Raw genomic sequence first — 25,537 nt, 5'->3', positions numbered from 1 at the left:
GGAGACATGGCTTAGCCACAGCCTGAGGGATGTTTCCAGAATGAGATTTTCACTCTGCAGCGGAGTGTGCGCTGATATGAAACTTCCAGGCCTATTTTTAATCTGCCAGGAAGTTTCATATCAGCGCACACTCCGCTGCAGAGTGAAAATCTCATTCTGGAAACATTGTAGGTGACCGCCAATAAAATGGTGGTTGTACATGTTCATTATTATTGGTTATTATCCATTTGTTACACCTATTTTTTTTACAGGTATTGTGTGATTTTTCTTTTGAGGTATATATGAGTACCTAGCGTACTAACAGCCAGTGACTGGCACAATTTTCTTCTTCTTATCATGCATATTTCCAAAGGTATGAACTCTTACTTAAGTGCCAAAATGTATTAGAACAAATAAAATGTCTATAAAATGCTGCACTGTACAACATATTGCGGTGAGACAGTCGCAATTCCTGAAATCCATCGCCCATGGTCTCTGGCCTGCTGAGGAGCACTGCAGTCCTGGGTTCATGGATAAACCACATAAATCCGCTGCATTCCCCCCCCCCCCCCCCCCCCCCCCACTGCGCTCACGCAAGCACGGACACGCGCGCGCACAAAATCACTCTGATGCAACTCATGGATACATGGCAGGTGGCCCCTGCCACAGCGCCTACAGTCCCAGAGAATCAGAGCCAAAGAAACCACTGCTCGCGCCTCCCTGCTTCTTGTCGGCAGCTCAGCTACATCCAGCCAGTGATGATGGATGACACCTCAGTAAACAAATCATTCCATCTACTTAAACAAAAATGAGATCTTTCCAGTGTTCCCTCCCCCCCCCCCCCCTCCTCCAAATTTCCCAGATGTGTTCAAAACTCCCTGATTTCCAGAACCTGTGGCAACCCTGTTATATACAATATAAAAAAGGAGTACACCACAGAAACAGATGAAAGGACGTCACACAATTACAAAACATAACATAGTAATTAGTTACCTACAATTTCATTAAAATATAAATTGCACATATAATTCACATTTCATGTAAAAGTCAGTCACAGTTTTCTCCAGATACTGGGACAACTACAGATAATATTTAATCTCGGGATGCTTACGGATTTCACATCTTAACCAACTGAAGTTACAGCTCAAAGCCAATGCATGGTATCAAATGTTCAAGTTTATCCCATTGTTTGTGTACAGTTGCCAGCACTTATCTCTATAGCACAGCAATTGGTCACCAAATGATGGATATACAGTGAGTTGCATGAGGCCTATTAACTTCTGTACCATACATATTTTCCTTTCAGTTTGTTTGCTAGTGAACAAATACTTTCATGTTGGATTTGACAGTTCACTTTTATAAAACACATGAAAGTATGCTTACAGTGGCTTACATAAAAATAAGCAAATCATCTTTCCTTTCTATCCAGTAATAGGTCTAGTGGCCCATTATGGCCTCAATCCACCCCCTACAACTCTTCTGTCTCTGGGCTGGCAGTTTTCAAGGGATTTAGTTGGTCTTCATGTGTTGCATTTTTTTCCCCCCAAGGTATTCTGTAGTACAGTACAGTGCTGAGACTTGGCTTCACTTCAAGATCCTCAAAGATCTCATCACATCTTTTCTTGTCCCATTGTGCGAAGCCAACTGTTCTCATTAACCACATCTTGGGATTCCATTTGTCATTTCTATGGAGTGTCAAAACTCCACCGCCATAAAAGAGGGTAGGTTTGGCCATGGTGTTGTACAGCTTTAGTATGGTGTACCACTGAATGAGAGATTGTCTGAAGGTGCTATTTATTTTTCCTGTGACTTTCTTGAAGTTTATGCTTTTGTGTTGCTGATGAGATTCAGTCTTCATCCACTGATTTTGTGTATCAAATAGAAGTGGTCAGAGGCGACATCCCAGTCCAATTGCTTGGTGAGCGATTCCAAGAGCTGTCATCCAGATGTGGCCGCAATCACATTTTGGCTGTACACATTCTGAATTGTTTCTATGGATATGTGATGGATATTACATTTATCCAGGATATTTCAAAGTTATCCACTATCAACTGCATTGTAAGATTTCTTAAAATTAATAAATACCATATCTGCTTTCAGAGTGAATTCTTTCTTCTATTCAGTTAATGTCTTGAGTGTTGCACAACAGCAACTTCCTAATTTTTTTAAATAAACTAGTGTAAATAAATACCTTTGTTAAATCCTGGGAGATATCTTCCGTAAGCTTCTCAGTCGTGATGTTTATTGAAACTATAACAAATATCCCAATATATCATGCAAAGAGTGTGTGTGTGTGTGTGTGTGTGTGTGTGTGTGTGTGAGAGAGTGAGTGAGTGAGTGAGAGAGAGAGAGAGAGAGAGTGGGGGGGGGAGGGGGGGGGGGGGGCACGGGATGCAGTTTACAAATTCATTTCATGTAAATAAAAACAAGAATCTACATAATGAAACCTCTTAATGCTTGATCTTCCACTACATACTTGGAATAATAACTCAATATTATCTCACATATGACAAAAAGTAAGCAAAGAACGCACCTTTTTATCTAGATATTTCCTTCTGCAGAACTGTAATGCACTGTTGAAGATTTTAAACTGAATCACAGTTTCGCTTGTCAGCCAACCTCTATCAACCATTGAATAATCATCATGGAAACCAAAAGTTTCATCCTCCACTTGTCTCTCAACATTTGAAGTCACTAAAATAAAATCAGAACAAATTCACTGGTTTCATAAGTGAAAACAGTACCAGAAGTAGAACAAATGGAAAAACAAACACACTCCTCTGAACTATTTTCCATTATCCTTGTTAAATAACATACACTATGAGCAAATTCACACAATAAAGATGCTAATATGGTAAGATAACAATTCCATTAGCTGAACAAACAAACAAGAGTTGGAAGTATTAATTCAATTCCAAACTGTTGCCTTTAAGTTATATGCAATGCACAAACCACAAACTATCAAAACATTCCTTGGTGAGGACAATACCATATCAGTTATATTACTAGTAAAAAAACTATCAAAACCTCATTTCACAAGCTCCAAAACATTTATTAGAATCTAAGACTTTACTTTCAGAGTGAAATATCCACTCTGCAGTGGAGTGTGCACTGATATAAAACTTCCCGGCAGATTAAAACTGTGTGCCAGACAAACTCCAACTTGGAACCTTTGCCATTTGCGGGCAAGTGCTCTACCATCTGAGCTACCCAAGTACGACTCATGCCCCAACCTCACAGCTTTATTTCCACCAGTGCCTCACTCAGACGATAGAGCACCTGCCCATAAAAGGCAAAGGTCCCGAGAACGAGTCTCTGTCTGGCACACAATTTTAATCTGCCAGGAAGTCTCATAAGAATTTACTTCTACGTGACAAGAAAAAATTACCATTCTTTGGAATAATGCGAGGTTGCCAATGAGTCTCCCAGCGTCGAATTATTAGTCTTTTCTCGTGAGAGATTGCCACATCTGGCTCAATTACAACACATATAAAATAACGGTATTCAACTGCTTGCAATGGTATATCGACAACACCAGACCACGTGCACCTGTAACAAATTTATAACACGCCACATTTTATAGCACAAACAGTTCATTATCCAATACATTGATGATACACACATACTGGCATAGGCATAATATTTATCACTTCAGGCAGGGAGGTTACCTTCACAGCGCCAGATGTTATTGAATTTAGTTGACGTTAAAAGTCAGGAGTAAGTAGGGGGGGGGGGGGGGATACAGGCCTCCAAAGATGACACTGCAAACACCATTTCAAAGAAGCAGATTTCAGATTTTTTTAAAAATGCTGTATCTCTGTAACAGTTCCAGATATTTAGAGTTTTTTATTTGAAAGATAATTGATTTATGATTACAATGGTATCCTCCGTTTAGACAGGCCTGTCAAAGTTCTTTTACTGTCACCTTTTCAATATTTTTATAATTTACAAATGATTCAAATGGCTCTGAGCACGATGGGACTTAACATCTGAGGTCATCAGTCCCCCTGAACCTAACTAACCTAAGGACATCACACACATCCATGCCCGAGGCAGGATTCGAACCTGTGACCATATGTAATTTACAGTGTTTTTTCCCCCCCAGAAATGCCAGTCAAGCAACTCAAGTTCACATAGTTCAGTCTTTTTGTCTGGAAGATAAATGGGACTGTTCTTGCCAAAGTGCCAACAAAAAAGACACTATAACTGTAACAGCTGAAGGTCAAAAAGTTGTGAAACTGAAGAGGTACATGACTTGCAACATTAAAGAAACTTTGGCAATTTATAAGAGCAACTATACAACTTCACATATTGGAAGATTAAAAATTTTATGCACTACAACGAAAGTTGGTAGTTCCACACCCATCTAGAGATGTCTCTCTATGTGTTTGAACTTTGTGTGATAACTTTGAAGTACTTACTGGACATGTGACACCTTGGTTGGGCGTGTGAAGTCATTAATAATCTGTGACGTAAAGCGAGAGATTTGTTTGTTTCAAGGATGTGGTGATTGCCCTGGAAACGGAGGACTGTCTTTACAGACCCTTGCTCTGGAAGACGTAGAAGGGGGATGTTTGTGGTTTGTGTATATGACTGTGACTGGTGGATTGCAGAGATTATAGACACTAGTTATGAGTTAAACAAAATTGCAACGAACTTTATGCTACCACATGGTAGCTGCATATAGGTTTCCATCTGAAGGACAGCATCAACATCATCAGTGCTCACGTCCTGTTCACAATGTTTTGAAGACTGTAAGTGCTCCAGTTCCTATTGGTTCGACAGGAAGGCATCACTCAATATCGAAGGAAGATACTGAAGCAGTGGAACACATTTTTAGTTCACTGACTGGCTAATTTCAGTACAAAACAGAGTGCACAGAAGTTGTATAAATTGAAAACCTGAAGTCTTTGGACCTTTCACATATGTTTTGGAACCATTCAAAATGCAAGAAAAATGAGTCACATCTTTCAAAACTAAAATTATGTTAAATAAGGCTCTGTTTTGGTTTTCATGAGCGTTATGTGATGTGGTAATAAAACAGGTTTTATTTATGGCAAAAAATTCAGTTGTTTATAAAACCTGATTAACCTAAAAGTGGAAGCTCTTCTTTTCAGGGAATGTAGAACCACATGCCGTGGTACTAATAAACAGAAAAGAAATCAAAATTTTATCGATTGGCATAAAAACACATAATATCTAGAACTGTTCCGGAGATACAGCATTTTAAAATTTTTACTAAAATTTGCATCTTCATAATGGTACACACAGTGTCATATTTGGAGGGCTGTATTTCAGAGCACACATTTTTTTGGAGAAAACAAAAAAATTATGTGTTCCTCACTTAGTTCTTCATGTTAACGTATGCGAAATTCAACAACATCCGAGACTATGAAGGTAAGATTTTTTTTCCCTAGCCTGCCTGAATTGATATGGACTACGCCTATACGTTTCTATGGGAGAAAGCAAATACAGTTGTGTTCAGGATCAGAAACTCCCCAAATACAAGAAACTTATTTTTTTTATGGGATTCCAAAGGCAGTTTGACGTACAAAGGCAATAAAATGCCTAAATATTTTACCTTACGAGACAAATGCTGTTTTCCAATACACAAAGGTCCTTAAAAGCTTACCATTGCCACACACCTGCTCGACAGATACCTGTGGAACTCCTATGCCCATATCAATGTGAAAGAAATGTGGTACAAAAATGAAGGATAGGACCCTGAAAATGGTTAAACCATGAGAAAATGAATTCTAGAAATGTGACAACACAATGGATTAAATTGAATGGGTTGGTATTTATGAATGAGAAATTCAAATTTGCTATTTTTGCAGTCATTCACCATAACGGACATCGCCTTTCTCTATTAGTGAAATAAATACTAAACTTACAATTGTTTAGATATTCTAGAGGGGGAGCAAACTTCTGCGATGAACACAATCTACCACAATGAGAGAGCAGTGTTGCAGAGGAAACAAACTTTTCATTGCCAATGCTGTGCAGTTCAACATGTACTGAAGTGCTTCCAAAGAAACTGTTTAATCGGCAAAGTTTGCCATGGCTGAATGGGAAACGTTAGCAATCTGATGTCTTCGGACTCTTACTGATTCAGAACAGGAGGTCCGAGTACTAAATGAAAATGACTACTAACATAGTGCCTCAGATGTTCCAGAAACTGCACCACTCTTGTTAGAACAAACAAAACAAATATGGCACAAAAAAGGTAAAGCGGCATTCATCAATTCTTTTATACCGCATTACTGGATCATTAAGGCTGAACACAAAGAGACCAAACACCAACAGGTCTAAGTCTGCAGGATTTAGAATAGGTATCCAGGCTCTAACTTTACACTTCATGTCTTCACTGTAGGACAATCAATATTTATTTATTAACCTGCCCTGATTGTCATAAAGGCATACCACAATTGCACATAAACTTGAAACACATCAGTTGCATAGACTTTGTGTATCCACAACCACTTTTGGACTACATGTAGTCATTAACCAACAACAAAGGGCCAAAAAATCTACACAGTAAACATCAGTTTGACTTCACAAACGATTATACAATTAAAAAGAAATCCTTTGCAGGGTAGAAAAAGCTATCCGCAGATTTTGTTGATTTTTATATTTAGTCAAATCCCCTATGACTGACTGGACACGAAATGAAAGTATACCGTGCACCTGTATGCTTAAACTCCCTCCTGTACCAAGCTACGATTTTGTATGTTTTTTCTCAAGACCATTTTTACTTTTTGCATCAATAACCACAGTTTATTTTGTAAACTGTACGATCCTTGTTGGCAAAACACACAAGTGAAATAAAATATAATTACTGGTATGACACAGTAAGGATTCCAAGCTGTCATCAACACAGTATGTGATAATCAGCATCACTACTAATTTATTCTTTACCAAAAAATAGAAAAAGGTTTGATGAAAAACTTTCTTAATTTGGTGCAGACTCAGACAAAATAACACAGTAAACAGAACTTAGTAAAATACACTAATACTTACCCATCCCCCGAATCTAATACTTTAGTAAGCTGGACAGCTTGGCTGCTCTTCCAATTGCCCAATTGTTCACAATTTCCAACCACACAAACTGATTCTCCGGGCAATGTATCTGCCTTGACGCGAAAATTCCACTGTCGCGCAAGTTCTGTCATATTTGTCGTAAGATCGGCCTCTTGTTTTGTCATTTTGTTTCAATTTAAATTCTTTTGGTAACTAAACTGTGATGAGACATAAATTTAGCTTCATTTAGCCATTCTTCAATCCGCGTTTTTTGACCTGCGGCAAAAGATTGACATATGCATCAGTCTCTGAAGCATGATTTGAACAATGGAAGAAATCTTTCAACAAGTTCCCACAAAAACATTCCCTAACGAAATACTTAAACCATATGTCACATAATTAATATTAAAACCTAACATTATTTACAAACAAACAGATGTGTGTAGAAAATTATCGGAACTAACTTTACGAATCGCGACTAGCAACATATTTCCAAAATGGTTCGCTAGATCCTCACTCTAACACGTATCGCACTCAACTGTACTCCAACTTCGCTACGAGAGCGATGCGTGTCAGAGATTTGTGATAAAATGGGAGCTACCAACATCTGAAAAATGAATGATTCAAGTTGGTATAATGGATATCAGTTGATTATTCGCTGTGACTCTTGCTGCTAAAGTGAAGAATGTTCATTTTACTCTTAAGCAGCTGTACAAAATGCTCACAAATTATACTCTAAATTTGCCAAATCCACAAATTCTTCTTACTGAACTAGTTCGACGAACTAGTTAAAAAGAAACTACATAGTTCATTTTTACTGTTAAGTACGAATAAATAAGAGTCCTGAGAAAACCCATTAAACTAATAAATTTGCAGCTAATAAGTTTTTTTTGCACATGCAATCTTTTAATAAGGAAGGGTTGAATGCATTCAATTGTAACCCAAGCCTTTACTTGGGAAGTTGGGTAGTGAGAAACACTAAAAATTAAAATATTCGCATTGTCACCAAGAGGGTTTATCTGGCGTTTCTTTTCTTACAGGGTCCGGCAAAAGGAAAAACTCATTTAACTGTTAACAAAAATGAATTCTTATGATGGGAATAAAGTGTGCAAAAACTATGTAGTATGTGTAAACAGAGCTCATAGGAGGAGAAGGTTGGAATTGGAGCCTCAACTAAACTAAGTGAACTACTGGAGCGATTTTGGTCTAACAGTCTGACACAGTTCAAACTGGAGCCTGAGCTGAACTAAGTGAACTAACGGAACTGTGTCGGTCTTCTGATCTAACGCTGTTCACACAATTCAGAACTGCAGGCTGAACTGTCAAGTCATAAGAATGGTACAGATATTTCCATCTCGAGAGCCACAGCCGTCAGCAGGGTGTATTTCCGATACTTCGCTCATTGTTGAATGTCGGCAAATTGAGACCGCGATCGTAATATTTATTTGTAAGTACAGTGATAAAAAATATATGTGGCTGGCTTCCTAGGACGATGATTCTGCCTATGCCTTATTGGTGTGCAGCGCCGGTGACCTGTGGCGGGAATGATACGCGTTTCCGGCTAATGGTAGGAACTGTCTGAATGTACAGGCTTGTTGGGGCGCAGGAATGTGGCTGACTTAACCGTGTCGTCCTCTAGACGTCCGAATAGCGAACTAATACTTAGTTTGTGTCGGACAGCTTTTGTGATCGCGTGGAAATTTGAGAAGATTCAATATGGACGTGTGTTTACACGAGACCATTGTTCCCTCCCATGTAAATTGTCCTGTTGTCTGATTCTTTAAATTTCGTGCCTTTATTTAGCTGAGGGAACCTCGATTGTGGTGAGTGCATCTAACAGGAGAAAGACAGGTGGAAGACACGTTTGCTGGTTCTCTAGACATGAGAAACACCTTAGGTGACTTTGTAAATTATAGGATGATTTGGAATCTATTAGCTGACCACAACTTTGTACAACAGTTCTGAGGGTGACTTCGGTCTGCTGGGGGCGCTCTGGCCATGTGTCAGGAGTGGATGACTGCCTGATTTCGATGGAAATATCTAGTGCAGCGAGGAGTATGCCTACGGTGCATGTGCTTATGCTGTCTTTCTTTGCGGTATGTGTACGAGTGTCTGGCAGCCAACAGCTATATGCATGATGAAAAAGGGGCGATTTTGTATGGCTCAGGATACGAATTGTATGTTTCTACATCGACATGATAAATGATGATATATTGCCGGGTTGGGGATCAGTTTCATGCTCTAATATTAAATCTTCCGTTCTCAGTGGCAGAGCAGTGTAATTGAGCAAGTGTCTTCCCATATTTGATGATCTGTAGGTCACTTTGCAGCGTTTAACTGTCAGTGCAATAAGGCGATCTGTCCAAAATAGGTTTTTGCCGCTGAAAGTCTCGATTGCAGAAAGAAAAATGCTGACAGTGCTTCCACACTGGCAGCATCAGTAATATGTTAGGTAAAATCAGTAAGATCCGATCAGACTGTTCCATTCATTTACAAGACATCGTTTGTGCCGGGACATAGGAGCCTCTACATAGTGGTGAGAACGTTTGTGTTTTGGAGATGTTTGTTGAAAGCAGGACTTAACCATTTCTAGGGAGGGTAAAATGTAATGGACGGGATGCTATCTTAGAACCATCAGGTGGAATGCATTGCGCATTACTCTGGGCTATTTTCGTAAACAGGTACTGTTAGGACAAGAATTTTCATGCAGACAAGCTGAGACATCATGAAAGCTTCTACAAAAGCAACCGTTAACTATTCCTGTGACACTATACAATTTCCGAGAGATCGATTTGGCTCTTATTTACATGGCCATGTGACATCAGTATAACACTGTTAACCTTTTAGATGCGCTTGCGATGGTGTGTAGCTATGTGGTGCTGCACAGCCACTCTTGGCTGGTAAACGCATGCACGGCTAGGTGCAGCTCGCATGTCCCATTAGGATCGCTGGGAACAGCGCAGCCTCTGCTGTTCTGGGACGTGTTGGAACAGATTTCTATAGCGCGAGCTGTGACGTCATTATCCAACGGCAGAGAGGTATCGCGCCAGCAATGGTAAACACGTGAGCGCGCTGCCCGTTGTGTGCGCCTTAGAGTTCTGTAGGGGGGCAGTTTGCTGATATGTCGCGGTTGACGATAGTTCAAAAGCGGTTTTTACGAGCAATGAGTTTTTGTACACTGTGTTACTCTCACCTGTTTAAACGCTGTGAGAGTGTTTGCATAGCATGCTTTATCTTTTGACAATTATGAATTGTTTTCATGTCTGTTGCATTATTTTGTGAACAGGTGTGCAGGCTGTGCCAAGCATGACTTCGACAGTTTACGATTAGCAAGAGTGTTTGCAGATCCTTTAACATGCATTATTTTGACAATTTATGAGTTATTTGCGTCTCTGCACATCAGGTCTGTAGACTATTTACTGCGACCTCAAGCTTGCCAGGGTGAGCGTTTAGTATCAGTGTAACAAATAAACTACGTGAAATCCGCCACTAAATAAACTGTATGCATTATTTCGATAGTTTATAATTAGTGAGTGTGTCTGTGCATCAGTGAACTGCATTATTTCGGTGATTTACGAGTAGTTTGCAGTTCTATAGGCTGTGCAGTGCATTATTTCGACAGTTTACAATTAGCAAGCGTGTTTGCAGAGCATTGTACATGCATTACTTTGACAATTTACGAGTTGTTTGCCTGTCTGCATATCAGTGTATTTCATTATTTCGGTGATCTACGAGTAGTGTGCAAGATTGCAGACTATTTACTGTAACACCAAGCACTTCAGAGAGCATGTTTTGTTCAGTGTAATAAATAAACTATGTGAAATCCGTCTCTAAATAAATTGTTCAAAAATAAATAAAGTACACTTCTTCCTCCCTCCAGCAGTGCAGCAGAGGCTGAATCATTTTCCGCCATTTTCCCCCCAGATCGTCATGGGATGAAAGTGCACTCTGGTGGCAGTACTGTGTACTAGGTCAGTTGGACTCCGGACGTCATGGTGGACACACTGGACGGAGCTATTGTGTCAAATTGTTTAAATGAAGAATGCCTGCAAAATAGAAACTTATAGCCATCCTATCCAGCAGCCCAGCACAGGCTGAGTTCTTTCCCCACCAATTTCTAGGAAGAGGTGGCAGTCGGATGATGTAGGTTAGTGTAGGCAGTCCAAGTGATCTATTTTCCCGACATTTTCTTAGGTTAGTGGAGGTAGCTGTGGTGTGTTGAATTGTCCTCCTGGAATTTGATCATCCCACCATTATCTGGGAGAGCGGAGAGGGGGAGGGGAGAGGGTGTTAGGTTAGTGGTGTAGCCTAAATGACCTATCTTCCCACCAAAATTTGAACTTTCTGCCATGTCATCATGGCGATGTTGCCATATCCATCGCCACTATCTTGGACGGCATCTTGAATAAATTTGGCAACAATGGAGAGTGGGGTTACGTGGAGGTTGCTCCACTACTGACTTTGGCTTTGACGTCGACCAGTAGAGTGGTCGGTACCATGCAAGCATACAGGCTTCTCAGTAAGGCTGTGTAAGGCCATTTCATTGAAAGGAGTGTATGTTAAAACATAGGGTTTTGCAGCCAAAAGAGTGGGAAGAAATATGATGTAGTGGAATCCTGAATGAAACCTACTTGATTTCAGAAAAAAAGTATTTCTTTACTTGTTGAATGTTATTCGTACATTCACATCTACAACTAAATTCCCCGAAATTTGAAGCTTCGACAATACCAACCATTCGAGTTGGCGAAACATGAGAAAAATCGTCAAACAAACATCGATGAATGCTACAGACTCTGGCAGTTGACCCTAAACGTGAATAAATGTAACATATTGTGCATACATAGGATAAGAAATCCCCTACTGTACAGCTACACTATTGATGACAAACAGCTGGAGACAGCGTCTGCCGTAAAATATCTAGTCGTAATTATCCAGAGCCAGCTGAAGTGGAATGACCATATAAAACAGATAGTGGGAAAAGCAGACACAAGACTCAGATTCATCGGAAGAATCTTAAGAAAGTGTAACTCATCCACGAAAGAAGTGGCTTATAAGGCGCTTGTCTGTCCCATTCTTGAGTATTGTTCATCTATCTGGGACCCCTATCAGGTATGACTGATAGAGGAGATAGAAGAAGATCCAACGAAGAGCAGCGCGTTTCGTCAAGGGGTCGTTTAGCTGGCGAGAGAGCGTTACGGAGATGCTAAACAAACTATACTGCCAGACGTTACTAGAGAGACGTTGTGCATCACGGAGAGATTTAGTATAGAAATTTCGGGACAGCACTTTTCAGAAGGAATTAGACAACACATTACTTCCCCCAACATACATCTAGCGCATTGACCAAGAGGAGAAAATTCGAGAAATTAGAGCCAGTACAGAGTCGTACCACAACTATTCATCCCACGCACTATTCGCGGATGGAACAGGGTTGGAGGTATCAGACAGTGTGGATGTAGACAGTCAAGTCCTTTTTCCGTCACTACGACATGCCATCATTATACAAAACGAGCTGGGAGTAACATAATTAACGTTCTTCCTAATCATCATCATCATCATTTAAGACTGATTATGCCTTTCAGCGTTAAGTCTGGAGCATAGCCCCCTTATAAAATTCCTCCATGATCCCCTATTCAGTGCTAACATTGATGCCTCTTCTGATGTTAAGCCTATTACTTGAAAATCATTCTTAACCGAATCCAGGTACCTTCTCCTTGATCTTCCCCGACTCCTCCCACCCTCTACTGCTGAACCCATGAGTCTCTTGGGTAACCTTGCTTCTCCCATGCGTGTAACATGCCCCACCATCTAAGCCTGTTCGCCCTGACTGCTACATCTACAGAGTTCATTCCCAGATTTTCTTTGATTTCCTCATTGTGGACACCCTCCTGCCATTGTTCCCATCTACTAGTACCTGCAATCATCCTAGCTACTTTCATATCCGTAACCTCAACATTATTGATAAGGTAACCTGAATCCACCCAGCTTTCGATCCCATACAACAAAGTTGGTCGAAAGATTGAACGGTGCACAGATAACTTAGTCTTGGTGCTGACTTCCTTCTTGCAGAAGAGAGAAGATCGTAGCTGAGAGGTCACTGCATTAGCTTTGCTACACCTCGCTTCCAGTTCTTTCACTATGTTGCCATCCTTCGAGAATATGCATCGTAAGTACTTGAAACCGTCCACCTGTTCTAACTTTGTTCCTCCTATTTGGCACTCAATCCGTTTATATCTCTTTCCCACTGCCATTACTTTTGTTTTGGAGATGTTAATCTTCATACCATAGTCCTTACATTTCTGATCTAGCTCTGAAATATTACTTTGCAAACTTTCAATCGAATCTGCCATCACAACTAAGTCATTCGCATATGCGAGACTGCTTATTTTGTGTTTGCATATCTTAATCTCACCCAGTCAGTTTATTGTTTTCAACATATGATCCATAAATAATATGAACAACAGTGGAGACAGGTTGCAGCCTTGTCTTACCCCTGAAACTACTCTGAACCATGAATGCAATTCTTCCTAATGTATCGCGCAATTTGCTTTCGAAAGTTAATTGTTGTGTACGTCTCTTCTACCACGTAAATTATGGAGTAAGAAGGATTTTACGTTCAATAGCCAAGAACGTTAGTCGCCTGGCAAGTTCAAATTAATAGTTTATCCGAGTGACAAACTGTACGACTAGCAAGTTTGAAATTTCCTGGCAGATTAAAACTGTGTGCCGAACCGAGATTCGAACTCGGGACCTTTGCCTCTCGCGGGCAAGTTCTCAACCATCTGAGTTACCCAAGAACGACTCACGCCCCTTCGTCACAGCTTTACTTCTGCCAGTATCTCGTCTCCTACCTTCCAAACTTTACAGAAGCTCTCCTGCGAACCTTGCAGAACTAGCACTCCTAAAAGAAAGGATATTGCGGAGACATGGCTTAGCCACAGCCTGGGGGATGTTTCCAGAATGAGATTTTCACTCTGCAGCGGAGTGTGCGCTGATATGAAACTTCCTGGCAGATTAAAACTGTGTGCCGAACCGAGACTGGAACTCAGGACCTTAGCCTTTCGCGGGCAAGCGCTCTACCCCAGACAAGTTTTTCGAATACTACAGGACGTCGGATAACTCATTTGAAATGTTTTTCAACGTAGTCAGGGACGGAAACACTATAAGGAAACAACCATGAGGCAGTGTACCTGTGCAGAGGAAAAGCTCGCAGTTAACTTTAAAGTACTTTTATTTATTTTTGTTTGGTCCTTTGTGACAGTTTAAGCAGAAATATTAATTTGTTTTCGCCAATGTTCAAATTCTTTCCGCTCAAATAATGCAGAAAATTTAAGTGGGTGTCCAGTAAGTGATGCAACACCTTTTTTTTTCTGAAAGCGGGTTGTTTTTATTCAGTATTCCAATACACCATTTTATTCCCTACTCTGTTGGCAACAAAAATCCAATTTTTCAACTTAATCTTCTTTCGATGCGACGGTCTTACGCCACCTTATTGGGAGAGCCTGTAAGCTTACATGGTACCGCTTTATTGATCGTCTTGTTGCATCGATAACCTCCCCATTATTCACGTATAGCTTGTCACTAAGTACACCCTTCATTGGGTCAAACAGATGGAAGCCGAAAGGTGCGAGATGCGGGCAGATGAGGAAAAACAGTCCAACGAATTTTTGTGAGCTCCTCTCGGATAAGCAGACTTGTCGGAGTCCAGTTGAGTAGCAAGGTGTCTGATTGTAATCTGCTGATCACCTTGAATGAGAGTGTCCGCACGTTCTGAAGTCCCAAAACAAACTCTGCAATTGTCATTTGCAATTGGCCGAGAAAAAAATGGTTGCATTACTTATTGAATGCCCCTCGTAGAATCACTAATCAAAACTGTGAGGAAAGGTTATTCACTGACTGTCTCTCCTTGTTCGGTGCACTGTTAACACTGCTTTGATAGTGTTGTACAGAAGGCTGATTAACTCTGAAAGTGCTGCCACCTGGAGAAGAGGAAGATGTGGGTATTGTGTATGGCTTTAAAAGCTGAATTACTTGCAATTGAAGAGGAAGTTTGTCCTGTTGTTTCCGTTTCCTAATCACGTCTCATCCGCATGAGCCTCATCAGACATAGATTGTGCCAAATCTCCTTTCAACACCTGTACCATTTCTCTAAACGGATCCTGTTTTTTTTTTTAATTCTTATTATAATGTGGCCTCAGCGTACTTTCTGTGGATGGAGGTTCAGGTGCAGGTATGGTGTCGGTACTCTTAAACACTTCCGCAGTGTTGCTCGTTCCTCAGAGAGATCAGAAAAGTTTTTCGATGGTGCTGAGCCACAGACATGCAGTATTTTTTGAAAGAATACACCACTATTTGACTACATTTTACTGTATTTTTCGTCTGCACAATGTAGATTTCGGTTTTCACGCCATTGTCGAGAACAATGTTCTTAGACCATTAATATAATTTTGTTGTCATCCTCCACAAACACGATAAAAGCTTGTTAATGGGCTGCGAGCATTGTACTCGATAACGGCGCGAAAGTCGAAATCTACTCATAGATCGTACAGAAGAAAAATGCAGTAGTATACAGTCAAATGGCGGCGTATTCTTTCAAATAAATAATAAAAATCACAGAAATGCAGCTAGCTTCCCGCACCTGTGGCCTGCGTCAACTAGTCCGCAGTGTGCAAAAAACGCAAAACCAATGGAGCCCTTCGCGTTGCGTGAACGCAGTCAGTCCGTGAGGACAGCCCCATTCAACAAAGCGTGGTCTATTCCGGCACAGACGCGCGTGGATAACACTCTCCTGTGGCTGTAGTCTCATTGCCGGTAGCCCATTAGGCTGCCTATTTGTAGCTCCTCGCGCCGAGTTATTTTGCTGTCTGGCGGCGACAGCGCGTGCACGGCCGACTGAGGCAGCGCTGGTATCGACGAGTCGTTACCATGGTGTTGCTACACATTGTCATAGCGCGTGGGGTGGTTTGTTGGTCGGATGCGTCGTATCTTTGGCACATGAAGTAGATCTTCGTGTCTTGAAATTCCTCTGCCCCGCGATATGTCGTACATATTGCAGCACTTGATTCTGCCGCTCCTTTCGTATACTCCGTGCATTACCAGGCTCCACTGCATTACAGCCAGTGGGGACATGGTTATAGGTGTCATTACCGACATGTCATCAAATTCTTCGATGTGCCAGATTGTCAGTTTTTCCTCTGACGATAACCGTACCAAATGCCGTACATCATACGCACATCGAAAAAAGTTTTGCATCACCTCGGTTCAGAGAGTTCCGGAACCCATATAGAAAATTGTAATAGAGATCAACATCATTTCCGCCCTTTTTATTGCGCATGAAAACCACACATTGCATGTTGTACCACCATACAGCGAGACCTTCAGAGGTGGTGGTCCAGATTGCTGTACACACTGATGCCTCTAATACCCAGTAGCACGTACTCTTGCATTGATGCATGCCTGTATTCGTCGTGACATACTATCCAAAAGGCACTGTTCGTCCAGATTGTCCCACTCCTCAACAGATATTTGGCATAGATCCCTCAGAGTGGGTGGTGGGCCACGTCGTCCATAAACAGCCCTATTCAATCTATCTCAGGCATGTTCTATAGTGTTCATGTCGAGAGAACATGCTGGCCACTCCTGTCGAACAATGTGTTATCCTGAAGAAAGCCATTCACAAGATGTGCAGGAGGGGGGGGCGCGAATTGTCGTCACTGAAGACGAATGCCTCACCAACATGCTGCCAATGTGGTTGCACTATCGGTCGGAGGATGGCATTCACGTACCGTACAGCCGTTACGGCGCCTTCCATGACCACAAGCGGCGTACGTCGGCCCCACATAATGCCACCCCAAAACATCAGGGAACCTCCACCTTGCTGCACTCGCTGAAAAGTGTGTCTAAGGGGTTCAGTATGACCGGGATACCTCCAAACACGTCTCCGACGATTGTCTGGTTGAAGGCATATGCGACACTCATCGGTGATGCCAATCCTTAGCGGTCCATTCGGCATGTTGCGGGCCCATCTGTAACGCGCTGCATTGTGTCGTGGTTGCAAAGATGGACATCGTCATGGACGTCGGGAGTGAAGTTGCGCATCATGCAGCCTATTGCGCACAGTTTGAGTCGTAACACAACGTCCTGTGGGTGCACGACAAACATTATTCAACATGGTGTCGTTGCTGTCAAGGTTCCTCCGAGGCATAATCCGTACGTAGTGGTCATCCACTGTAGTAGTAGACCTGGGGCAGCCTGAGCGAGGCAAGCCATCGACAGTTCCTGTCTCTCTGTATCTCCTCCATGTCCGAACAACATCGATTTGGTTCACTGCGAGACGACTGGTTCAAATGGTTCAAATGGCTCTGAGTACTTAACTGCAGAGGTCATCAGTCCCCTAGAACTTAGAACTACTTAAACCTAACTAACCTAAGGACATCACACACATCCATGCCCGAGGCAGGATTCGAACCTGAGACCATAGGGGTCGCGCGGTTCCAGACTGTAGCGCCTAGAACCGCTCGGCCAATCCGCCCGGCGCGAGACGCCTGGACACTTTCCTTGTTGAGAGCCCTTCCTGGCACAAAGTAACAATTCGGACGCGATCGAATAGCGGTATTGAACTACAGACAACACGCGCTGTGTAGCTCCTTCCTGGTGGAATGACTGGAACTGATTGGCTGTTGGCCCCCCTTCGTCTAATAGAGACTGCTCATGCACGGTTGTTTACATCTTTGGGCAGGCTTAGTGACATATCTGAAAACTCACATGGACTGTATCTGTGATACAATATCCACGGTCAACATCTATCTTCAGGAGTTCTGGGAAGCAGGGTGATGCAAAACTTTTTTTGATGTATGTGTAAGATGGCAAGAACTATGCCCCTTACATGAAGTCATTAAAGATCACCTAACTCACATTGAGTGAACAGTAGGACTGAACAAAATGACTGACAAGGCACAATGCATCTTGTATGGACGTATTGGAATAATTAATATCGGGTGATGGTTTTAAAGTAATTCACACGACATGAAAACTTTGTGGAAACGAGTCGATTTACTGGACGCTAGTTTACCCCAGGGAAGCATTTAGAGTTGACCGTGGCTGGTTGGGGAATGGCGAAGGAAAGCGACAATAGGCAGCTTAGGGTGGCTCAAGCTCTGAGAAAGCGGTAACGCGGCGCGGCCTCCAGCCGCCTTAAGATGAGTGACAGTGAGTTTGTGGTTGACCCCGACTCCATGCTGGTGTACCGGGAAACAGACGGAGAACTTGTATGCCTGTCGATAAATGTCCGTCGTGCCGTTTCTGTGAAACATGCGAGAAATCCGCGCAAACCCACGGTGGAGCGGTCAACAGAGGTCAAAATATGCGTGTTCGTGACTATAGCAACTTCACGCTGAATTCACGGTCCACAGAGCCTGAAGTAAATCAGGTGAAGAGCGACAGCATGAAATACATCGGCCTCCAATGGTAACACAGGACCAAGGAATTTGAAGAATACAGCTGGGAGTCAGAATTCTGGTAAAATTGGTGTTTGTGCAGACGCTAACCTTGATGGGTGGCCTGGGAGGAGCGATATAGCAGACGTTGAGAGGAAGGGAAATTTTGTGGGAATTTGTTCACTTTCCAGAGCAGGCATTGGTCGGCGCTGGGAAGCGACGCATAATTAACGCGACTTGCGCTACAATTGGCATAAGTGATTTTGCTGGAGGGAAAACCGAGGTGAAGAGGGGACTGTGAGAAGTCTCTGTAGAGGTCTTCCGTTCCTAGCTTGCCTAGAGTGCGGATGTGGCGTTCTTTACTCAGCTTACCTGAGAAAGAGTGAGCATCTCTGCAGTTTAGGACTTAGCAAATGGAACGATTGAGCTTGGAGATAGGAAGTTTTGGTTCGGCTATGTACTGAGCAGGATAGCTAGGAGTGAATAGACGAGCGCAGCCTTGCAGCACCATGAGGCCGGCCGACGTCCACACAACGACGCCGCTCCGCCACGCTGTATTCGGTGATATTGCGCCCGCTCCGGCCACTGATTAATTTGTTGGATCACGTCGGCAAAGTTTCCATGAGGGTTTCATGGGCCGTGTATTGTAGAATTCTTCTCGCACTTCGCATTACGCCTGGGTCAGTCGATAGGAATTACTTTTGAGTATCGCGCTTTACTCCACGCAAACGCAATTTATTACCACTGCCTGATAGGAGAGTCTTGTAATGTCATGATTGAAGGTCTTGAGTTAATATAAATTTGTGCTAATCGACTGCATCTGTTTTCAATCAAGTAGTTGAAATCCCAAGTCACTTTCTTAATTAATTTTATGTTCATCATTTGCATCTGGTGTTCAATAGCTGAATATAACATCAATGTGCACCCCTTTTTAATTAAAAGTGATCAATTCTGAATAAATTAATGTCAACACTGCCACCGCAGTTCAATCAGGAGTCGCAGGGCTATATTACTTTTTTGTGTTATCTGATATTGCAGCAGTTTTACGCTCTCTGTTGATCTGTTAGTCAATTAGTTGGGGCGAACACACGTCAAAACCAGGTAAGTGACAGGTGGGGTGTTACATATGGCGACCCTGCCAGGATACTATACTTGGGGATTTGCTAGGAAGTAGTCTTAAAAATGGGAATTTTTCCATGTAATCCATTTCTTAGCCATTTTAAATTGAAAAACGGGTAGCATTAGTTACAATAAGTTACATTGTCTTCTTCAGGTGCTGTTCTTTCAAATTGGCATTTATAGGTGCCTATCCATTATATTTGTGATTGGTTGGAGTACTTATGATGTGCAGTGCCGTAATCAGCCGATGCTGAGCACACAGAACACAATAATTGGTACTAGCCCTTTTGGGGCAATGCTTCATGAACTATTTGTCGGGTCACTGCTCACACCCAGTGTATCAATTTGTGTCCTGATATATGTTTTGCGTTATCTAATTATTGAGTGTAAGGGGTTCTTGGATTTTGAGTTTTCGTGTAACATAAAAGTGCAAATGATAACGAGGGGAAAATCCAAGACAGCAGCAGAATATAATCAGATTGTTACTCGGGAGAACATGGGTGATAGTAGGGGAAGCTCTACCGATGAGAGTGACGAACGCGAGTTGCAACTTCCTGAAACTGCGTCTCATGATTGGTTTAGTCCGCTGAATAACAAGGACGTTGATTCAGGCAGTGATATTGAGGGCTCGGGGGACGCAGGAAGTACAGGATTAATCCATAAGTATGGAAGATACAGCCTAAGAAGCCAGAGTGTGTTGGAACAAAATTGTGTCCTACGATTATCAAACGATTCATTCACAAGTGATCCGACAGGGGCGCGGAGACGGCACTTGTCTAGATATCGAAGGGTTCCTCAGAACACAGAAGAAGAGTCGCATTTTCAACCACAAAAGGACGAGGATCAAAATGCGGCTACTCTGGAAAACATCACGGACCTGTTGCAACAGATGCAAACGGCGAACTTAGAGCAGAGGGCCAACCTTAATGCCGAAATTAAAAAGGCGAATTCGGAGCTGAAAGAGAACCTTAATGCCGAAATTAAAAAGGCGAATTTGGAGCTGAAAGAGAACCTTAATGCCGAAATTAAAAAGGCGAATTCGGAGCTGAAAGAGAACCTTAATGCCGAAATTAAAAAGGCGAATTCGGAGCTGAAAGAGAACCTTAATGCCGAAATTAAAAAGGCGAATTCGGAGCTGAAAGAGAACCTTAATGCCGAAATTAAAAAGGCGAATTCGGAGCTGAAAGAGAACCTTAATGCCGAAATTAAAAAGGCGAATTCGGAGTTGAAAGAGCAAGTAAAAGAGGAGGTAAAGAATCTCGGTGTCAAAATAGAGAAAGAGATTGCCATAATCAAACGAACGGCAATTGAAGCCAAATTAATTGCGAAAGGTGCAAGGAAAATAGCGAGACAAACTCGGGACTCCACGCAAAGCACGGCTAAAGTAGGATAGGTCATGTTATCAAGGCTACAAAGCCGGATAAAACGTGTTGAAGAAAAGCAACAAGAGCAACCGGACATAGGGCCTAACGAGATGTTGAAAGAGGAGGTGGGGATATTAAAAAGAAATTTAGAGGACAAGGTAAAACGTCGCATTACAGAGACATCAGGAAAGGAGAAGGGTGTAATTACTGCGTCGACTGAACCGTCACTTGGCGGAACACAGATAACCGCTTCACGGTGTGATAAAGTTGACACTATAAGCAACGGGAGACACGCCTTCATTCACAGCTCTGAGGCAACGACCGAGGTAAACACGGACAGCGGCAGCAGTCCGGTGAGCACAATTGCTGTCAGCTGATTAGATGTAACGAACAACTGTCGAACATACAGAGGGGGAGAGATGACGATAGCGTGTCGGAACGAATTATTCCACGTCCCGAAGTTCATACGAATCTTAAGAACGGGCGAAATGATAACTGGAATGATGACCGGTTTGACTTCAAGCTTTTTGTGTCAGTCCGAAAGTTCCATGACTACAAGGACGAAGGTAATAGCTTGCATCCAAAAACTTTTATGGGACAATTCGAGTTATCTTTGCCACCACACTGACCATTGATGTACCAGCTGGATTTTGTGTGCTCCCATATGGAGGGCGCGACCGCTGAGTACATGAGAAATGTAGCGAAGACGAGCGTCTCGTTCGAAGAATTCAAAAATGCCTTCTTGAGCAAGTATTGGTCTAAAGAAACCCAAGAAAGGATCAAACAAGAAATTATGATGTCCAGAGATATGGATGGGGCAGCGTACCGGAGTCCGGCCAATTTTTTTTTGAAAATATGACAAAAAGGAACCAGTACCTAGACAACCCATGTAGCGGTGCGGAAATCATCAGATTATGTTCCATGAAACTTCCCATTTCGTATCAACAATTACTTGCCGGTCGTTGTGGTAGCGATACTGAGGTATTTAAGAGCATTTTGCGCGAACTGGAATTCGCATTTCAAGAGCAACAGGCGCGGGAGAAACGCCGACAGCGTGAACAAAATAACAACCGTCGCAATAATGGACCCCAGTGGGATAGTAGGCCAGTACCGCACTACAACGGCCACAATCAAGATAAGAGCAATGGCAACTCAAAACGAAGGTACACGGAAGAAGAGCGACACTCTCCGGTGCAACATAATAAATCACAAAGGACTTGGGGCGGTAATCAGCAATCGGGAAGGAACGGGAATAACGGTTACCAAAATAACAACCAGGAAGAGGTCGAAGTCCGCCCTCCGAAGCCTGGTCCATCCCACCTTAACGAGCAGGATTACGAATGACTAGACCAGAGCGCGGACGTAGTAAATGTTGTTGTTGTTGTGGTCGTCAGTCCTATAGGCTTAGAATAAGGATTTTGTTAGAGTGTCTTGTTTGTTTGTGTATATACTGGTCTTAGTGGTGGAATGTCTCGTTTATATGTGCCTATATTTTGTGTTTTATTATTAATAATGATATCTCGCCTCTCGATGCTGTGAAAGTGAAGCACTAGATTGTTTTGTAAAAACACATGATTAAAGAATGGAATACAAGTATTTCTGGGCGTTCCCCTAGCAATAGATTGATTAGGAACTCTGTAAATTACAGAAGAGTTCCCCGTAATTGTATCTCCGTCATTGGAGAACATATTTAAGGTGGCCAGTCCCGTAGGTCGTTACGAGGACGCACCGACGCATCTCGTATGCCCCTGAATACATAAGAGGTGGACAGCTATGCGCAGTTGCGTGAATTAGCGCACCCAGTGTATGTTAAAATGAACCGGATGTAATCATCTAAAGAGCGAACAGCAGCACTGATACGCCGGAAATACTTGTTGATACCACGATAGAGTAACAACCGCGAGTGTGAGCAGTGAGCTATATTTATGAGGGCCATTATGACATTGCTAATCCGAAACATGTTCACAGGCACTATAAAACCATTCGTGGCAAAAGGAGAAAACGGGAAGAAAATAGAGGAGAGAAGAAGTGTCGCAACAGAACACGATAAAGGACGCTATCCAAACTTCCAACAGAAAATCTTGGTAAGATTGACACATGTCTAAGTTTGTTGTGTTTTATACATGTTCGCAGGCACAATAAGAGGGACGTCTGCCACATAGGGAATTCTGAAGAAAAAACAAGATTAGAGATGAAAAGTAGTAAATAGTAGATATGTAGTCGGGTTGGCCAACACCGTGTTAGTCGTAGGAATTGGTAGTTAGAAATGGTGATGGGATCCTGTCCAGATAATCTTGATTCCCTATCCCTTGATTGTGTGTGTGTGAATGACTGTGAAGCAAGTTGTCTCGTACATTTTATATGTTTATGTATTAAAAAAAAAAAGTTCTGTTACATGTCAATTTTAATTCATCCTGAAGTTAATTTACAAACAAAAAATCATTCCTTTTGGAATGAGACAATGTCATTGTATTAAAAAAAAGTATGGTACTGATGGTTAAACATGAGCCCTTTCCATGTACTAAAATTAGTTGTCTTAGTGTGGTAAGGTGGCGTAACTGAGCAAGAGGGAGTTGAAGCTACGACACCTGGCACACCACACACGAGCTGACAAGGAACGAGGACGACAGCAGTGAGGGGGGGGGGGGGGGGCACACAGCTAACGATGGTGATGGCATGCAGACGACGCCCTGAATCGACGGGCTCGGTGGTCAACTCAGCAGCCAAGGAGAGGTGACATCCAGCACCTCTGTATATGACAAAGAGGTCGGTCCTGGTCTCTGTACACGGTACGCATCGAGGGCAACAATGAAGAGGTCCAAGAAGGTTTCCATATTTGTTGCTCGCCACGTCAGGTGGAGCGACAGCCCAGATGACCTTTTGTGCCTAATGACACCAACTTTGAAGGCCTGAGCAAAAAATAGGCACTTGTCTTATCACGGTCGCTCCCTTGCCCTAAAACGTCTATCGAAGGAGCCATGACCTGTGGCTGAGCCGCGAGAGGACACCGATCATAGATGCACCGATGGGGTCTTGTGCCTATCGGACAAGATGTCAACAACGAGCTCTTAGGTGAGAGCCATCCTGCCTCAAGAAGATGCGGGCGCCTAAGGCGCCATCTCCGTAATCGACGTTGCTCTCTTCTCAGCCGTTAGCCATCCCTCAACTTTGCTAGTCAAAACTATTGTCACTTCCGTTCCTGCAAGAAACTTGTACCCTGTGTTTGTGTTTGTGTGTGTGTGTGTGTGTGTGTGTGTGTGTGTGTGTGTGTGTGTGTCAGTGTGGATTCAAATGAATAACATGCGCTTCAACGGACGTACTCATTTGTTCTGTTTATGAATTATGTTATTAGAAGGTTATGATTTTATAAATGTGCCATTTGTTAAAACGTCATATATTTGTCATGCCACGTCCGTTTGCGTTAGAATAAGATTTCATACTTACACCTTGTTACAAATAACAACCGAGCGAGGTGGTGCAGTGGTTAGACACTGGACTCGCATTTGGGAGGACGACGGTTCAATCCCGCGTCCGGCCATCCTGATTTAGGTTTTCCGTGATTTCCCTAAATCACTCCGGGAAATGCCGGGATGGTTTCTCTGAAAGGGTACGGCCGATTTCCTTCCCCGTCCTTCCTTAATCCGATGAGACCGATGACCACGCTGTCTGGTCTCCTTCCCCAAACCAACCAACCAACAAATAACAACAGTGGTTGCTCAATACGCAATGATTCTTGTCATATTGCTTGTGTTTTATAGATATATATAAAAGTACATGTGTGTACACAATCCAGACACTGTACTGGGCCAGACCTTGTTGAATTGTGTAAAGATGACACTTACACCATGCACAATATAAACATCCAGAGACAAACACAAAAAACCTTTATTCATAAAATGTCAAAGGGGGATTCACATATAATTTAATGAGAGCAACTACTATCAACTTCACAAAATGTTACTCGAATATTGTTCATGTATTTTTAGTAATTTAAGTCGAGCAGGGACGGATAACTGAGAGTGAATGGACCTTAAGTTATAATTGCGGGTCTTGCCATTCAAATGACAAGCACAGAGGTGCTTAAACATGTGTATTTGCCCTTTGCGACGTGCGTCCTTGTAATATAACTGTAGTTTTCTTTTGAGTACTCTGACCAATAATTGTCCCAGGAATCGGCAGAGATTAAAGTAAAATTAGACTTAATAATGGCCATGTCATTAACAATAAATCCAATCATTGAAGGCAGGTACCCTAGGAATAGGTGGGAATGTGCATCAGAGAGGAGGCAGTGGTAATCAATCGCCCGTAACTACTCACGCGAACGGATTAAAAATACGTGTTATGGAGATATTAATTTTGCACCAAAGGTGGTAACACCATAGGACTCATCACCTGTACTACAAAATTGATTTGATGAGAATGGCTATGTAAGATGGCAAGAACTATGCCCCTTACATGATTTGGTGAAGGCTGCCGGTCTTGCTTACGAGATGAAGGCAGAGCTCACCATCTGCAGCATCGTTGACAACACCGACTGCGGACCTTTGGTGCAGAGCCGGGTGGAGGGTCTGAATCAGAGGCTCAGACGGTTTTGCGACCGTATTGGCTGCAGATTCCTTG

General features: G+C 42.5%; 1 protein-coding gene across 3 annotated transcripts in view; it reads right to left on the bottom strand.

Moving 5' to 3' along the window:
- The window catches only part of LOC126271919 (glycerophosphocholine phosphodiesterase GPCPD1-like), a 238,424-nt gene that overhangs the window by 62,156 nt on the left and 150,731 nt on the right, over window positions 1-25,537 (bottom strand). For 2 of the 3 annotated variants that reach the window (XM_049974316.1, XM_049974314.1), the window contains 3 exons: window positions 7,000-7,275; window positions 3,368-3,528; window positions 2,513-2,673 (listed from right to left, as the gene is read on the bottom strand). In XM_049974316.1, the coding sequence (XP_049830273.1) occupies window positions 2,513-2,673; window positions 3,368-3,528; window positions 7,000-7,184 (507 nt within the window). In that variant the 5' untranslated portion in view covers window positions 7,185-7,275. Of the gene's footprint in view, window positions 1-2,512; window positions 2,674-3,367; window positions 3,529-6,999; window positions 7,276-7,463; window positions 7,620-25,537 lie in introns of those variants that run through there. The other variant, XM_049974315.1, reaches the window with a different exon arrangement.

This window comes from Schistocerca gregaria, chromosome 5 (genome assembly GCF_023897955.1).
Source record: "Schistocerca gregaria isolate iqSchGreg1 chromosome 5, iqSchGreg1.2, whole genome shotgun sequence".
NCBI classification, from domain to species: domain Eukaryota; kingdom Metazoa; phylum Arthropoda; class Insecta; order Orthoptera; family Acrididae; genus Schistocerca; species Schistocerca gregaria.
The sequence above is the reverse complement of the archived record's forward strand: the minus strand, read 5'-3'. Positions and strand labels throughout refer to the sequence as shown.